We start from the raw sequence: 18,285 nt of genomic DNA on the forward strand, positions 1-18,285 counted from the left end.
GACATGGAGAGAATGGTAGAGAGGGGTACTGACATGGAGAGGATGGTAGAGAGGGGTACTGACATGGAGAGGATGGTAGAGGAGGGGTACTGACATGGAGAGGATGGTAGAGGGGGGTACTGACATGGAGAGGATGGTAGAGAGGGGTACTGACATGGAGAGGATGGTAGAGGGGGGTACTGACATGGAGAGGATGGTAGAGGGGGGTACTGACATGGAGAGGATGGTAGAGGGGGGTACTAAAATGGAGAGGATGGTAGAGGGGAGTACTGACATGGAGAGAATGGTAGAGGGGGGTACTGACATGGAGAGGATGGTAGAGGGGGTACTGACATGGAGAGAATGGTAGAGGGGGGTACTGACATGGAGAGAATGGTAGAGGGGGTACTGACATGGAGAGGATGGTAGAGGGGGGAACTGACATGGAGAGGATGGTAGAGGGGGGTACTGACATGGAGAGGATGGTAGAGAGGGGTACTGACATGGAGAGGATGGTAGAGAGGGGTACTGACATGGAGAGGATGGTAGAGGGGGTACTGACATGGAGAGGATGGTAGAGGGGGGTACTGACATGGAGAGGATGGTAGAGGGGGGTACTGACATGGAGAGGATGGTAGAGAGGGATACTGACATGGAGAGGATGGTAGAGGATGGTAGAGAGGGGTACTGACATGGAGAGGATGGTAGAGGGGGGTACTGACATGGAGAGGATGGTAGAGAGGGGTACTGACATGGAGAGGATGGTAGAGGATGGTAGAGAGGGGTACTGACATGGAGAGGATGGTAGAGGGGGGTACTGACATGGAGAGGATGGTAGAGGGGGTACTGACATGGAGAGGATGGTAGAGGGGGGTACTGACATGGAGAGGATGGTAGAGAGGGGTACTGACATGGAGAGGATGGTAGAGGGTGGTACTGACATGGAGAGGATGGTAGAGGGGGGTACTAACATGGAGAGGATGGTAGAGGGGGGTACTGACATGGAGAGGATGGTAGAGAGGGGTACTGACATGGAGAGGATGGTAGAGGGGGGTACTGACATGGAGAGGATGGTAGAGGGGGGTACTGACAGGAGAGGATGGTAGAGGGGGGTACTGACATGGAGAGGATGGTAGAGAGGGGTACTGACATGGAGAGGATGGTAGAGGGGGGTACTGACATGGAGAGGATGGTAGAGGGGGGTACTAACATGGAGAGGATGGTAGAGGGGGGTACTGACATGGAGAGGATGGTAGAGAGGGGTACTGACATGGAGAGGATGGTAGAGGGGGGTACTGACATGGAGAGGATGGTAGAGGGGGGTACTGACATGGAGAGGATGGTAGAGGGGGGTACTGACATGGAGAGGATGGTAGAGGGGGGTACTGACATGGAGAGGATGGTAGAGAGGGGTACTGACATGGAGAGGATGGTAGAGGGGGGTACTGACATGGAGAGGATGGTAGAGGGGGGTACTGACATGGAGAGGATGGTAGAGGGGGGTACTGACATGGAGAGGATGGTAGAGGGGGGTACTGACATGGAGAGGATGGTAGAGGGGGGTACTGACATGGAGAGGATGGTAGAGAGGGGTACTGACATGGAGAGGATGGTAGAGGGGGTACTGACATGGAGAGGATGGTAGAGGGGGGTACTGACATGGAGAGGATGGTAGAGGGGGGTACTGACATGGAGAGGATGGTAGAGGGGGGTACTGACATGGAGAGGATGGTAGAGGGGGGTACTGACATGGAGAGGATGGTAGAGGGGGGTACTGACATGGAGAGGATGGTAGAGAGGGGTACTGACATGGAGAGGATGGTAGAGGATGGTAGAGAGGGGTACTGACATGGAGAGGATGGTAGAGGGGGGTACTGACATGGAGAGGATGGTAGAGAAGGGTACTGACATGGAGAGGATGGTAGAGGATGGTAGAGAGGGGTACTGACATGGAGAGGATGGTAGAGGGGGGTACTGACATGGAGAGGATGGTAGAGGGGGTACTGACATGGAGAGGATGGTAGAGGGGGGTACTGACATGGAGAGGATGGTAGAGAGGGGTACTGACATGGAGAGGATGGTAGAGGGTGGTACTGACATGGAGAGGATGGTAGAGGGGGGTACTAACATGGAGAGGATGGTAGAGGGGGGTACTGACATGGAGAGGATGGTAGAGAGGGGTACTGACATGGAGAGGATGGTAGAGGGGGGTACTGACATGGAGAGGATGGTAGAGGGGGGTACTGACAGGAGAGGATGGTAGAGGGGGGTACTGACATGGAGAGGATGGTAGAGAGGGGTACTGACATGGAGAGGATGGTAGAGGGGGGTACTGACATGGAGAGGATGGTAGAGGGGGGTACTAACATGGAGAGGATGGTAGAGGGGGGTACTGACATGGAGAGGATGGTAGAGAGGGGTACTGACATGGAGAGGATGGTAGAGGGGGGTACTGACATGGAGAGGATGGTAGAGGGGGGTACTGACATGGAGAGGATGGTAGAGGGGGGTACTGACATGGAGAGGATGGTAGAGGGGGGTACTGACATGGAGAGGATGGTAGAGAGGGGTACTGACATGGAGAGGATGGTAGAGGGGGGTACTGACATGGAGAGGATGGTAGAGGGGGGTACTGACATGGAGAGGATGGTAGAGGGGGGTACTGACATGGAGAGGATGGTAGAGGGGGGTACTGACATGGAGAGGATGGTAGAGGGGGGTACTGACATGGAGAGGATGGTAGAGGGGGGTACTGACATGGAGAGGATGGTAGAGGGGGGTACTGACATGGAGAGGATGGTAGAGGGGGGTACTGACATGGAGAGGATGGTAGAGAGGGGTACTGACATGGAGAGGATGGTAGAGGGGGTACTGACATGGAGAGGATGGTAGAGGGGGGTACTGACATGGAGAGGATGGTAGAGGGGGGTACTGACATGGAGAGGATGGTAGAGGGGGGTACTGACATGGAGAGGATGGTAGAGAGGGGTACTGACATGGAGAGGATGGTAGAGGATGGTAGAGAGGGGTACTGACATGGAGAGGATGGTAGAGGGGGGTACTGACATGGAGAGGATGGTAGAGAAGGGTACTGACATGGAGAGGATGGTAGAGGATGGTAGAGAGGGGTACTGACATGGAGAGGATGGTAGAGGGGGGTACTGACATGGAGAGGATGGTAGAGGGGGTACTGACATGGAGAGGATGGTAGAGGGGGGTACTGACATGGAGAGGATGGTAGAGAGGGGTACTGACATGGAGAGGATGGTAGAGGGTGGTACTGACATGGAGAGGATGGTAGAGGGGGGTACTAACATGAAGAGGATGGTAGAGGGGGGTACTGACATGGAGAGGATGGTAGAGGGGGGTACTGACATGGAGAGGATGGTAGAGAGGGGTACTGACATGGAGAGGATGGTAGAGGGGGGTACTGACATGGAGAGGATGGTAGAGGGGGGTACTGACAGGAGAGGATGGTAGAGGGGGGTACTGACATGGAGAGGATGGTAGAGAGGGGTACTGACATGGAGAGGATGGTAGAGGGGGGTACTGACATGGAGAGGATGGTAGAGGGGGGTACTAACATGGAGAGGATGGTAGAGGGGGGTACTGACATGGAGAGGATGGTAGAGAGGGGTACTGACATGGAGAGGATGGTAGAGGGGGGTACTGACATGGAGAGGATGGTAGAGGGGGGTACTGACAGGAGAGGATGGTAGAGGGGGGTACTGACATGGAGAGGATGGTAGAGGGGGGTACTGACATGGAAAGGATGGTAGAGAGGGGTACTGACATGGAGAGGATGGTAGAGGGGGGTACTGACATGGAGAGGATGGTAGAGGGGGGTACTGACATGGAGAGGATGGTAGAGGGGGGTACTGACATGGAGAGGATGGTAGAGGGGGGTACTGACATGGAGAGGATGGTAGAGGGGGGTACTGACATGGAGAGGATGGTAGAGGGGGTACTGACATGGAAAGGATGGTAGAGAGGGGTACTGACATGGAGAGGATGGTAGAGGGGGGTACTGACATGGAGAGGATGGTAGAGGGGGGTACTGACATGGAGAGGATGGTAGAGGGGGGTACTCACATGGAGAGGATGGTAGAGGGGGGTACTCACATGGAGAGGATGGTAGAGGGGGGTACTCACATGGAGAGGATGGTAGAGGGGGGTACTCACATGGAGAGGATGGTAGAGGGGGGTACTGACATGGAGAGGATGGTAGAGGGGGTACTGACATGGAGAGGATGGTAGAGGGGGGTACTGACATGGAGAGGATGGTAGAGGGGGGTACTGACATGGAGAGGATGGTAGAGGGGGGTACTGACATGGAGAGGATGGTAGAGAGGGGTACTGATATGGAGAGAATGGTAGAGAGGGGTACTCACATAGAGAGGATAGTAGAGAGGGGTACTCACATGGAGAGGATGGGGGCGACAGCGTCCAGAGAAGCGATGAGGATACCGATCTCACAGATCCCACCAGTCAACAGCAGGGCCCAGGTGGGCTCTCCATTAGCCTTGCCATGACCAAACACCTGGGAGACAGGGACAGCCAGAGAGTTTGTTTGTGTGTGTGCACGCGTGTGCGGTTATGTATCTACAGTATGTGTGACTCTGACCTGTAGGAATGGCACGATGCCGTCTCTTGCGATGGCCTGCAGCAGCCGGGGGGCTCCAGTGAGACTCTGTAGACCTGCTCCACAGCATGAGAAGAACGAGCCAATCACAATCACCCAGGGGGAGGGCCAAGCCAGGATGCCAATCACCAGGTTCCCTTTGACCGAGTCCCCAAACCTAGGACAAACAGATGTATTCACTAGAAAAGTACTCAGACACTACGCTCACACTGGGATATGCATAACCACACTTCTGAAACAGAGAAAAGCCTAGCCAGTAAGACACACACTAGCTTTGACCATTGTGTACCCAGTATAAATGTACTTGAACTCTCCCCCTTATAATGCTGTGTGTTACAAGGGCCTACTATGTGGCTCGGACAAACAGCTTTAAGAAGGCAAACAGATGTTTTCAGTCCAGATGATCATTTCTCTCTCAATGCCCATACAGGGGCGAAACAAATAAACAAGACATTGGCACTGCTTTCATTAACCTAATAAAAACAAGACATTGGTACTGCTTTCATTAACCTAATAAAAACAAGACATTGGCACTGCTTTCATTAACCTAATAAAAACAAGACATTGGTACTGCTTTCATTAACCTAATAAAAACAAGACATTGGTACTGCTTTCATTAACCTAATAAAAACAAGACATTGGCACTGCTTTCATTAACCTAATAAAAACAAGACATTGGTACTGCTTTCATTAACCTAATAAAAACAAGACATTGGTACTGCTTTCTTCAACAAATAAACAAGACATTTGTAATGCCTTCTTTAACAAATAAACATGACATTTGTAATGCTTTCATACCAAGTGTGAAAAGTGAAACAGCACTTACTTGTCTCTGAGCACCACCCCCTCGATGCAGGCGCCAAACAGTATGACAGAACTAATGTCTGGGTGGCACCATTAAGGAAATTAACATCGGGATGGAAAGAGGTGAAAAACAAAAGCATGATCACGTTCATTTGAGCACCAGTAAGACTACCTGAACTTGTCCAATAAAGAATTGTCATTTGCGATTACCATTGCTACGTTTTGCCCAAGTGAACACGACCTACCTTTACAGTTTAAAGTTGATATAATAACAACACAATGACTTGTCATGTATTATAATCATTTGGTAGGTGCTTCGCAGGGGCACAACTTTGGTTTTAGAAGTGGGACATTTTTTGTATTTCCCAGTCGGATAAACACTCCAAAACAGCCTACCCGATCACTCAGAGATGTCCAAAAGGTCCTAAAGCACACTGTTGTCTCGTTTTGTATCACATTCCAATGATAAAACTGTAGGGGACAAAAATTATATTTCAGAATGTGGGGGGGGGGAACATGTCCCCAGTGAAAGTTCCACCGCTGGATGCTTGTATTTGTCCTATTAAGACACTTGTATGGTTGGTCTGTTGTTGCTGCCATTAAAGATACATATGAAGGTGGTGGTGGCGATGGCCATGATGGTTCCTATGGGGATGGACTTCTGGGCGTCTCTCAGATCACCAGACCTGTTGGATCCAGCCATGATTCCTGTGAGGAGGGGAAATAGGAAGTTGGTTACATTATTAAGTATGATCTTCGCTCTGGGTGCCCTGGTAGGACCTAGGCTACCACCCCTGGTCCAGGTTGCTGTCCTGCTGCTTGTTATTTAGGTGTGTGTGGGGGGGGGGGGGGTCTAGGCCAGGTTACTGTCCTGCAGCTTGCTCTTTAGGTGTGGGGGGGGGGGGGGTCTAGGCCGGGCTACTGTCCTGCTGCTTGTTCTTTAGGTGTGTGTGGGGGGGGGGGGTCTAGGCCGGGTTACTGTCCTGCTGCTTGTTCTTTAGGTGGGGGGGGGTTCTTTGGGGGGGTCTAGGCAGGGTTACTGTGAAACATCAACAACACAACAACTGTTCATTTAAAAATGGCTATATAAATACACAATGTGGGTTGATTGGTTGGAATACACATTAATTAAAAGTATGTATGTACACCATTAACATATAGCTTACTAATGCTTACTTAATACTTATTAATGTATGTTATTCCAAAATGTTACCCGAATAACCAATTCAAACACAAGAGAATGTGTCTTTGTTTCCTTGTTGTTTTTTACCCCCTAGAGTCGATGTCCGCGACCATAAAAATCTGTCAGTTTTAAAAGGTAGAGATATTTTTAAAGGTAGAGATATTTTTAAAGGTAGAGATATTTTTGCATGGGATGCGTCTCAATCCATCGCATCCGCCGATATCGCACTTCCCGAAAACACTTCCCGAAAACACTTCCCGAAAACACTTCCCGAAAACACAATCGTCTGTAGCGTCCGAACGGTTTGGCCTGCAAAACTATTACGAACCCTCTATGGAAAGAGAAGACTCTCACAAACACGAAGGTGTTCTCCACATTGCTCTACGACCCCCACAAGCGTCTCGAGACTCGTCTTAAGTAAGTACAGATGATCATCTTCTGTCTGTAGCGTCTGAACAGTTTGGCCTAAACACTAACATAACCCCTCTGTGGAAAGGTGAGACTCTCGCAAACACGTACATGTTGTTTTTCTCTAGGACGCCCACAGGTCTCACAAGACTCGTCTGAAGGTCCCCAGGTGCCAGTTGAAATGTTTTTATGGAAGTATATGTGGATACCGTTTATTGCCATAAATAAATACATGTCAAAAAAAATTCTAATGTTTCTTATCTACAAAGATACATTATTGTAAGCTGAGACTCTCACCAACACGTACATGTTATTGTGTACCTTAGCAGCACTTCCCTTTCCTCCTGTTTATACAAGTAGATGTCCACGTGAACATACCTGTGACGGAGGGGAAGTAGATGCCCACCAGCAGGGTGAAGAAGGTGGTGATGTCATTGGCCACGTAGGGCATGTATATATCCTGGGAGGTGTCTGCAGCCGGCGCCGACACCTGGTGCTTATTCTCTACCAACATGCCGTTAGGACCGTAGTCCCCCCAGATGTTGTCTGTGGAAGGTGGGGGAGGGGGGGGGGGTGAAGGGTGAGGATGAAGTGGAGGGATTGGAAGAGGGAGCGTAGGGGTGGTTACGAGACAGGGAGTGAGAGGAGAAGGGAGAAAAGAGAGAGAGGAAGGGAGGGAGGACAATCACTCGTCACTATCCTCTGAAGGAAGAACACAGAGTACATGTGGGACTCGTCAAATCACCTGCCTCCACACGCCTGATTCCATAACTTAAGGAATTTGAGCAATTTGGAAGTGATGATCGGGGAGTGGACATCAACGTCAGAGTTCGGGAATGTCTTGAATATGTTATGATAACACAATAGTATGTCAATTGTTCTGACGGCCGTGGTATCCCTGCATCTCAGCCTAAAATCTAGGATGGATGTCGATGATACTATGCTGATTGAATTGAAGACAGTTCCCCTCCATCATAGGATTTAATAAAAACAGATCCTATCAGTAAATAAACTAGACACGGAGCATGGTACCGAAAACTTCCCCCGGTCTCCACTACTTTTTAACACCATCGAGATGGACCCGATGCATTCTTCTTTATAGGGGTCCATCTCAATAGTGTAAAGCAGATAACCAAACGCAGACAGAGAGGGGCTCATCCTTGGTGTCAGTATTCCCAGCAAGGGAAAAACATCACTCTCTATTGGATGTCACGATCACATTGCCTGTACATCTTCGTTTGACATTTTACTCATTTAGCACACACTCTTATCCAGGGCCACTTCCAGTATTGACTGCATACATTGTTCATATTTGTTCCCCGTGGGAATCGAACCCACAACCCTGGCGTAGTAAGTGCCATGCTCTACCAACTGAGCCACACGGAATCTTCCTAATCTAATTCTCATAAGAGCTTCAAGGGTAATATAGTAAGTAGTCTGAGAGGAACTGACACAGCGTTATGCTCTACTACTAATAAAAACTAATGATCGTAATCCTGGTTTCCATTAAGATAGGGTGTCAGGACTGAGGGGAAAGAGCATTGCTTTAGCAGTGAGGGCAGACTTTACATCATGGGAACATTCACCCCACAATTAAAGTTTGATGTATAATTTAAATCACAACAAAAATTGTGGGTGGGGGGGGGGGGGGGGGTCTCTCACCTCTGATGACCCCGCTGGTCAGGCCAGGGATTCCCTGGATCACAGTGACGTTGTTGAGAGTGAAGTATTCGTTGCAGGTGGCATTGAGGTCTGGAGAGTCACAGAACAGGGACCACAGCTTGGTGGTGACCGTCACGTTGTCCACCTCCATCGTCTTCAAACACTGGTCAAAGTTGTGGTTCTGCAACGTGCGGTTCCCCAACAGGCAAATACTGGGAGGAGGATATAGAACGAAACATTTTTTTTAATATAAATCTCACAAACAAACAAAAACTGTTTTTGATGTTCTGGCCCTGGTCTTCCTGATCAGAGGTAAGACCAAGAGTCATTTGTGTGTGTGTGTGTGTGTGTGTGTGTGTGTGTGTGTGTGTGTGTGAGGGTGTTCGCTTCTAGTGGTTTCTGGTTGTATTTTTCAACAAGGCCGTGAGTTCAGACTAGACTCACGGGAAGTCTGGCGGGTCGAAGGCGGTCTTGATGACTCCGGCGTAGATAGCCAGAATGGAGAGGATGACACAGGCCAGGAAGACCAGGGCCAGCTTGTTGACGTACTTGACCCCTACGAACACCACCAGGGACATGAGGATGAGGCAGCAGGTGCCGTACACCCGCATGTTGTTGAGCAGTGCCTCTGGCTCATTCTCCTTCTTCTCTGCCTTGAAGATGGCCGCACTAGGCACAATGTAGGTCTGGGAGGAGACGGGGGGGGGGGGGTCATCAGAGACGTACAGTTCAGTAGGGTACAGCGTTATGAAATGTTCAGATAACAGCCTCATCAGGTGTTGTTATCCGTTCATGTATTAATGTCTACAGATGAGGTAGTAGTAAAAACAACAGTATCTTTGCAAAGGATACTCACTAACAGAATCTCTATAGTACCGAGGATGTACATGGAGCCAGCGAAGGTGGTCCCCAGGTAGAAGCAGAGCCCCACGGCCCCGCCGAACTCTGGCCCCAGCGACCTTGAGATCATGTAGTAGGAGCCTCCAGCTACAGACCAACAACAACGGGGGACAGAGCCAGTCACAACCACAGCCGTGGAGAAAACTCACTGAGGTGTAGTGGTACATATTGTTCCCTCTGGTGCTGGAACCCAAATCGCTAAACGATTTTCATCTTAATTCTCAGTTAAAATTCTTGAAGGAAATGTCAGCCCAATTCTATTTAGTAGAAATGTACCATTATCCACAGTGAACCTACCTGGAACTACACCATTCGTAGCGATGGCACTCATTGATATGGCTGTCAGCATTGTCTGTGAAGAAGAGAGAGAAAAAATCCCAACATTTTAGATTACGTTAAGCAGGGGCAATACTTGTGAATCTAAAATGCATGGAATCCAAAAGAAAAATAATCAGGGGGGAGCTTATCCCATATTTAGTGGCTAAACGACTCAACTGTGGCTTATAAATCTTTAGGAACACAATCGCAGGCAGCTGGGTAATTGATATGAGCCCCTTTTCCCTGAAATAGGGCAATGTTCCGTCTGAAGCCAAAAAGTTAAATAGAGTTATATATAAATACTTGATGCTAAGTTAAGGCTACTAAGCTACCAAGCTTGCTAGGATAGGACAGATGTCCCGGCTGCAACTTCAATTTGCACTGAGGTGTGAAGTGATAGGTGTGAAAGCCGTTCAGCCCAACAACGGGAGCAGAGCATCACAGCCTCCCCCACCCAAATGCAAAGGCCTCCATGGCTTCCCCCTGTGCAGAGGTCATCAGAGTACAGTACCCCTTATATACACAAAAATATCACTGCATGGAACAAATACAAAAAGAAGCTCCTCAAGGATAATCCAGAGACACTATTTTCTGATTGTTACAAAGAGGGGAACTTAATTGTCCACACAGATCATCCCCATTGCATGGCACACTGCTATAAGAACACACTACCCATCTGTTAAGACAGAGGGTATTGGCCCAGGAGTCCTCAACTGGCAGCTTCATTAAATAGTACCCGCAAAACACCAGTCTCAACGTCGAAAGCGAAGAGGCGATTTCAGGCTGCTGGCCTTCTAGCTAAAAACACAGGCATTTCAAATGTCTCTGCTAATCTGTGTACGCGACAAATCAAACTTTGATACGATTTTTTTTATGTTGCATAATGGGAGGTTTTGAATTAGTATCACAGTCAACATTTGGTCCATAGAGTTCAAAGGGACAGACATCTGTAGTCATGGAGGGCCACGGTGGGCGTCGTAGAGGGCCACGGTGGGCGTCGTAGAGGGCCACGGTGGGCGTCGTAGAGGGCCACGGTGGGCGTCGTAGAGGGCCACGGTGGGCGTCGTAGAGGGCCACGGTGGGCGTCGTAGAGGGCCACGGTGGGCGTCGTAGAGGGCCACGGTGGGCGTCGTAGAGGGCCACGGCGGACGTGCAGTGGGCGTCGTAGAGGGCCACGGCGGACGTGCAGTGTGTGTAGGCCCACGGCGGGCGTGCAGTGTGTGTAGGCCCACGGCGGGCGTGCAGTGTGTGTAGGCCCACGGCGGGCGTGCAGTGTGTGTAGGCCCACGGCGGGCGTGCAGTGTGTGTAGGCCCACGGCGGGCGTGCAGTGTGTGTAGGCCCACGGCGGGCGTGCAGTGTGTGTAGGCCCACGGCGGGCGTGCAGTGCGTGTAGGCCATTGACCGATCATGGTCTTCAGACTCTGGATGGGTAGTGGTCCGCTGTAGATCAGTTGGTAGCTCATGGTGCTTGCAACGCCAGGATAGTGGGTTCGATTCCCGAGACCACCCGTATGTAAAATGTATGCATGCATGACTGCAAGTCGCTCTGGATAAATGTGACCTGTTTTATAAACTAGGCATACGGCACTACTTCACAGGAGAGGCATTTTTATTTTATTTTTGTTTGTTTCCCCCCCCCCAGAAATGCCTTCTGGAATATGTGAACTTTCATGTGCCTTAATAACAAACTTGTAATCCATCTGTAAATACGAATACAATTGTTAAATTATGAGCCTAGTTGGTTTAGCCACGGAACCTTCCCACTAGCCATGATTGGCTAAGATAATGGATTGGCTGGGCATGCAGAGAGATGAGAGTTCGGATTGGTCTGCCATGTGGCTTGCTTCTGTCTATAATGTGTGGATAATCCTTCCTACCACAGCTTTTTTATTTAAGATATCATTAAGAACTGAAAAGGTTTTGCTACTGCTCTCAACATTGCTGCCCTGAAGTTGTGCTATCGACAAAGCTCAGGGGGAAAAAGATGTGATGGACTACTTTCTGGAGCATGATTGACTCTGAAAATCGTCATGGTCAGGAAATACTGTCCCCGTCCATACAGCTGGCTGGGTTCTCAGTACATCGCGCAGAGAGGAATAGAGACCGCAGGAGCGGTAGAGATACTCTTAATGATCGGCTATGAAAAGCCAACTGACATTTACTCCTGATTATTATTTGACCATGCTGGTCATTTATGAACATTTGAACATCTTGGCCATGTTCTGTTATAATCTCCACCCGGCACAGCCAGAAGAGGACTGGCCACCCCTCATAGCCTGGTTCCTCTCTAGGTTTCTTCCTAGGTTTTGGCCTTTCTAGGGAGTTTTTCCTAGCCACCGTGCTTCTACACCTGCATTGCTTGCTGTTTGGGGTTTTAGGCTGGGTTTCTGTACAGCACTTCGAGATATTAGCTGATGTACGAAGGGCTATATAAAATAAACTTGATTTGATTTGAATAAAGAACTCTCCGGGAAGAAGAAAGGTGTATGTTTCATGATTAACTACACATGGTGTGATTGTTACAACGTACAGGAATTCAAGTCCTTTTGTTCACCCAACCTAGAATAACTCACAATTAAATACCTCCCAAGATAATTATTTTAGGTTATAGCCACAGCCGTGTATATTCCCCTCAAGCCGATATCACGACGGCCCTCAAGGAACTACACTGGACTTTGTGCAAGCTGGAAACCAAATATCCTGAGGACGCATTTATTGTAGCTGGGGATTTTAACAAAGAAAATTTGAGGAAAACGCTACCGAAGTTCTATCAACACATTGCCTGTAGTACTCGTGCATCAAAAACTCTCGACCATTGTTACTCTCCCTTCCGGGATGGCTACAAGGCCCTCCCCCGCCTTCCCTTCTGCAAATCAGATCACGACTCCATTCTGCTCCTCCCTTCCTATAGGCAGAAACTCAAACAGGAAGCACCCATGCTAAGGTCTATTCAACACTGGTCTGACCAATCGGAATCCATGCTTCAAGATTGTTTTGATCACACGGACTGGGATATATTCCTGATTGCCTCTGAGAATAACATTGACGTATACACGTACAAGGTGACTGAGTTCATCAGGAAGTGTATAGGGGATGTTGTTCCCACTGTGACTATTAAAACCTACCCAAACCAAAAATAGTTGATAGCATATGCGCAAAACTGAAAGTGCAAACCACCGCATTTAACCACAGCAAGGTGACTGGGAATATGGCCGAATACAAACAGTGCAGTTATGCTCTCAGTAAGGCTATGAAACAGGCAAAACGTCAGTTTAGAGACAAAGTGGAGTTGCAATGCAACGACTCAGACACGAGACGTATGTTGCAGGATTTCAAAAGGAAATCAAGGATTTCAAAAGGAAAACCAGCCGACACCGACATCTTGCTCCCGGACAAGCTAAACACCTTCTTTGCTTGCTTTGAGGATAACACAGTGCCACCAACGTGGCTCGCACCCAAGGACTGTGGCCTCTCGTTCTCCGTGACAACATTTAAGATGGGTTAACCCTCGCAAGCCTGCTGGCCCAGATGCCATCCCTAGGCGCATCCTCAGAGCATGCGCAGACCAGCTGGCTGGAGTGTTTACAGACATATTCAATCTCTCCCTATCCCAGTCTGCTGTCCCCACTTTCTTCAAGATGTCCACCATTGTTCCTGTACCCAAGAAAGGAAAGGTAACTGAACTAAATGACTATCGCCCCATAGCACTCACTTCTGTCATCATGAAGTGCTTTGAGAGGCTAGTTAAGGATCATATCAGCTCCACCTTACCTGACACCCTAGACCCACTTCAATTTGCATACCGCCCCAATAGGTCCACAGACGATGCAATCGCCATCGCACTGCACACTGCCCTATCCCATCTGGACAAGAGGAATACCTATGTAGGAATGCTGTTCATTGACTATAGCTCAGTCTTCAACACCATATTACCCTCCAAGTTCATTATTAAGCTTGAGGCCCTGGGTCTAAACCCAGCCCTGTGCAACTGGGTCCTGGACTTCCTGACGGGCCACCCCCAGGCGGTGAAGATAGGAAACAACACCTCCACTACGCTGATCTTCAACACAGGGGCCCCACAAGGGTGCGTGCTCAGCCCCCTCCTGCTCTCCCTGTTCACTCATGACTGCGTGGCCACGCACGCCTCCAACTCAATCATCAAGTTTGAAGACACAACAATAGCAGGCATGATTACCAATAATGATGACACAGCCTACAGGGAGGAGGTGAGGGCCCTGGTGGAGTTGTGCCAGGATAATAACCTCACCCTAAGCGTCAACAAAATGAAGGAGCTGATTGTGGACTTCAGGAAACAGCAGAGGGAGCACGCCCTCATCCACGTCGACGGGACCGCAGTGGAGAAGGTGAAAAGCTTACAGTTCCTCGGCGTTCACATCACTGACGATCTGAAATTATCCATCCACACAAACAGTATTGTGAAGGCGCAACAGCTCCTCTTCAAGCTAAGGAGGCTGAAGAAATTCAGCTTGGCCCCTGAAACCCAGCAGAGAGATGATTGCCAAATGCGGAGAGTCCAAAAAGAGAACCCAGAAAGAAGAAACCATTTCTATTGCTAGTTTAGCCTATTAACTTAGTAGGTTAACTTTAGCCACCTGCAGAGTCATGCATGGTAGTATCGCCGCGTTCAAAACAAAAAGGGAACTTGGAAAAATACGAGGTCAAATCATGATGTCAGTGATCTTCAGGTCAGAAAGTTGGAGCTCTAGAAAGAGGACCGAGTTCCCGAGTGTAAATTCCAAATTGGATGACCGTTTTTTTCCCCCCAGAGTTGAACGCTCGGAAGTCAGAGATTTCCGAGATCCCTGGTGTTTTGAACGTCGCATTAGAGTTGGGATTATGGTTCATTGTTTAACTAGCTAGCTATAAACAAGACTCTATGCAAGTAACCATTTCACTGTAACGATTACACCTGTATCCTATGACAAATAAACTTTGATTTTATTTGATACCAGAGACGGTAATGTAAAGAACAACATGACCTGCACCAAAGTCAGATATATTTTTATTTATTTAACTAGGTAAGTCAGTTAAGTACACATTCTGATTTACAATGACGGCCTAGGAACAGTGGGTTAACTGCCTTGTTCAGGGGCAGAACTGCCTTGTCAGCTCGGGGATTCGATCTAGCAACCTTTCGGCTACTGGCCCAACGCTCTAACCACTTGGCTACCTGCCGCCCAAGATATAGGCTAAGGAATAGATGAAGTGAATTTTTACTACTACATTTTGCTACTACCTTCACCACGTTTAGTCTACACTGTGAATCCTTAAAGAGATGAGTGGGGTTAAGGCTTAAGAGGGTGTGAACGATGCTGAATGGTTGTAGACAAAGAAGATCTCCGCAGTATGTGTACCAAAGTGGGGTTAGAAGTTAATCAACTTTTAAAGCAGAATTTATTTCCCATTGTTCCTCAACTGAAGTGTATGATATACCATTTTCTAGCTCGGAGTCTCTACTTTTATCCAATGTTAAAAACACCATTTCAAATGACGCTACATAGGAACCAATCCAGGTGGTGGGACACAAATAGCAATAATCATATTATATGATATTCCTTACACAGGAGCAGGTCATGACCACAATGGCAAGGGATTCCATGATGCCGGCGGTTCCCACGATCCAGGTGAGTCGCAGGAACAGGATGACCCCCAGGATGTTTTGGAGGCAGGGCAGGTACACCCCAATTAATGTGCCCAACGCGGGACTCTGTGGAGGGAAAGAGGAGAGTGAGAGTGAGAGGGAGAGAAGGCAGGGGGTCATTAGGTAGTAAGTTCCAACATATCAAATCATTCAACTAACAGAGGACGTGATTGTGTTTCAAGGGTCAACCAGAAATTATTTATTTATTTATTTTTACCTTTATTTATCTAGGCAAGTCAGTTAATAACAAATTCTTATTTGTAAATTATAACAGATTACATTTAATGTGTCATGACACATTATACAGTGCATTTGGAAAGTATTCAGACCCATATTTTGCTATGTTACAGCCTTATTCTAAAATTGATTAAATAGTTTTTTCCCCCCTTCATCAATCTACACAATTTTGGGAAATTGGGGAAAAAATTATTTTGGGAAATGTATATAATTTGTTTTTGGAAATATGACATTTACATAAGTATTCAGACCCTTTACTCAGTACTTTGTTGAAGAACCTCTGGCAGTGATTACAGCATCGAGTCTTCTTGGGTTTGACGCTACAAGCTTGGCACACCTGTATTTGGCGAGTTTCTCCCATTCTTCTCTAAAGATCCTCTAAAACTCTGTCAGGTTGGAAGAGGAGTGTTGCAGCACAGCTGTATTCAGGTCTCTCCAGAGATGTTTGATCGGGTTCAAGTCCAGGCTCTGGCTGGGCCACTCAAGGACATTCAGAGACTTGTCCTGAAGCCACTCCTGCGTTGTCTTGGCTGTGTGCTTGGGGTCATTGTCCTGTTGGAAGGTTTTCATCAACAATCACTCTGTACTTTGATGCGTTCATCTTTCCCTCGATCCTGACTAGTCTCCAAACTTCTTCCATTTAAGAATGGAGGCCACTGTGTTCTTGGGGACCTTCAATGCTGCAGAAATGTTTTAGTTCCCTTCCACAATCCTGTCTCCTTCGACCTCACAGCTTGGTTTTTGCTCTGACATGCACTGTCAACAGTGGGACCTTATATAGACAGGTGTGTGCCTTTCCAAATCATGTCCAATCAATTGAATTTACCACAGTTGGACTCCAATCAAGTTGTAGAAACATCTTAAGGATGAACCTGAGCTCAATTTCGAGTCACAGAGTAAATACTTTTATTTGTAATAAATTTGCTAACATTTCAAAAAACCTGTTTGCGCTTTGTTATTATGGAATATTGTGTGTAGCTTGATGAGGATTTTTTTTAACCTAATCCATTTTAGAATAAAATAACAAAATGTGGAAAAAGTGAATAGGTCTGAATACTTTCCGAATGCCCTGTATGTTGGTAATCCCATCCACCACCATGGTGTACCACCTAAATAATCACATTGCTCAGGATGCTGGGCTAGCCAACACCCCACCCACTGCCTATTAGAACAAAATACACAAGGATATTTTTTAACACAAGGATACGCTTTTACAAAAAAGGGATTCATTAGTCATTATAGCTTGAACACAGGGTTCTTTTCATGAACCATTAACAGGCTTTCAGCATGCTTTTAGAGGAGGGCACTCAACATGTAATGCCATGACACAAATGACTGATGATTGGCTGAAAGAAATGTATAATAATAAGATAGTGGGAGCTGTACTGTTAGCTTTCAGTGCAACCTTTGATATTATTGGACATAGTGTGTTTTTGGCAAAACGTATGTGTCGTGGCTTTTCAACCTCTGCCATATCGTGAATTCAGAACTGTCTAATAGAACAGAGTTTTCTTTAATGCAAGCTACTTTAATGTAAAGCATAAAGTGTGGTATTCTGCAAGACAGCTCTCTCTCTTTGTCCCAATACTGTCGGTCCCTCTCTTGGCCGTTTACGGCTCTCTATTTTTTAACTAATGATCTACCACAAGCTTTAAACAAAGCCTGTGTGTGTGTCTATGTACGCTGCTAATTCTCAACATTATACGCCAGTAACCACAGCTAATTCTATTTTTGTAACCCTAAACAAAGTTGCAGTCAGTTTTGGAATGAGTGGCTAGTAATAAACTAGTCCTGAACATATCTAGAACTAAAAAGCATTGTATTTGGTATGAATCATTCTTGACCTCAGCTGAATCTGGTAATGAATTATGTGGCTGTTGAGAAAGTTGAGGAGACTAAACTTCTTGGTGTCAACTTAGACTGTAAATCGTCATGGTATTGATTCAATTGTTGGAAAGATGGGGAGAGGTCTGACTGTGATAAAGAGATGTCCCAGCCTTTTTAGGCCCACAGTCGACAAAACAAGTCCTGCGGGCTCTAGTTTTATATAATCTTTAGTACTGCCCGGTGATATGGTAAAGTGCTGCAAAGAAGGGTATGTATTGGGGCATTGTGTGTTTTGTCCATTAAATGTGGATGCTACCACGGTTACGGATAGTCCTGAATGAATCATGAATAATGATGAGTGAGAAAGTTAGACGCACAAATATCATACCCACACAAAAATGCTAACCTCCCCTGTTATTGTAATGGTGAGAGGTTAGCATGTCTTGGGGGTATGATATAAAATGCTAACCTCCCCTGTTATTGTAATGGTGAGAGGTTAGCATGTCTTGGGGGTATGATATAAAATGCTAACCTCCCCAGTTATTGTAATGGTGAGAGGTTAGCATGTCTTGGGGGTATGATATAAAATGCTAACCTCCCCTGTTATTGTAATGGTGAGAGGTTAGCATGTCTTGGTGGTATGATATAACATGCTAACCTCC

General features: G+C 47.4%; 1 protein-coding gene across 6 annotated transcripts in view; it reads right to left on the bottom strand.

The window, feature by feature from the left end:
- LOC139583301 (solute carrier family 12 member 7-like) overlaps positions 1 to 18,285 on the bottom strand; it is a 127,550-nt gene that overhangs the window by 48,566 nt on the left and 60,699 nt on the right. For all 6 annotated transcript variants that reach the window (XM_071414212.1, XM_071414210.1, XM_071414215.1 and 3 more), the window contains exons 4-13: positions 15,479 to 15,625; positions 9,876 to 9,930; positions 9,535 to 9,665; positions 9,123 to 9,364; positions 8,679 to 8,890; positions 7,395 to 7,562; positions 6,035 to 6,133; positions 5,448 to 5,505; positions 4,604 to 4,778; positions 4,401 to 4,519 (exon numbers count right to left, since the gene is read on the bottom strand). In XM_071414212.1, the coding sequence (XP_071270313.1) occupies positions 4,401 to 4,519; positions 4,604 to 4,778; positions 5,448 to 5,505; positions 6,035 to 6,133; positions 7,395 to 7,562; positions 8,679 to 8,890; positions 9,123 to 9,364; positions 9,535 to 9,665; positions 9,876 to 9,930; positions 15,479 to 15,625 (1,406 nt within the window). The remainder of the gene's footprint in view (positions 1 to 4,400; positions 4,520 to 4,603; positions 4,779 to 5,447; positions 5,506 to 6,034; positions 6,134 to 7,394; positions 7,563 to 8,678; positions 8,891 to 9,122; positions 9,365 to 9,534; positions 9,666 to 9,875; positions 9,931 to 15,478; positions 15,626 to 18,285) is intronic.

Source organism: Salvelinus alpinus, chromosome 8 (genome assembly GCF_045679555.1).
Source record: "Salvelinus alpinus chromosome 8, SLU_Salpinus.1, whole genome shotgun sequence".
Classification (NCBI taxonomy): domain Eukaryota; kingdom Metazoa; phylum Chordata; class Actinopteri; order Salmoniformes; family Salmonidae; genus Salvelinus; species Salvelinus alpinus.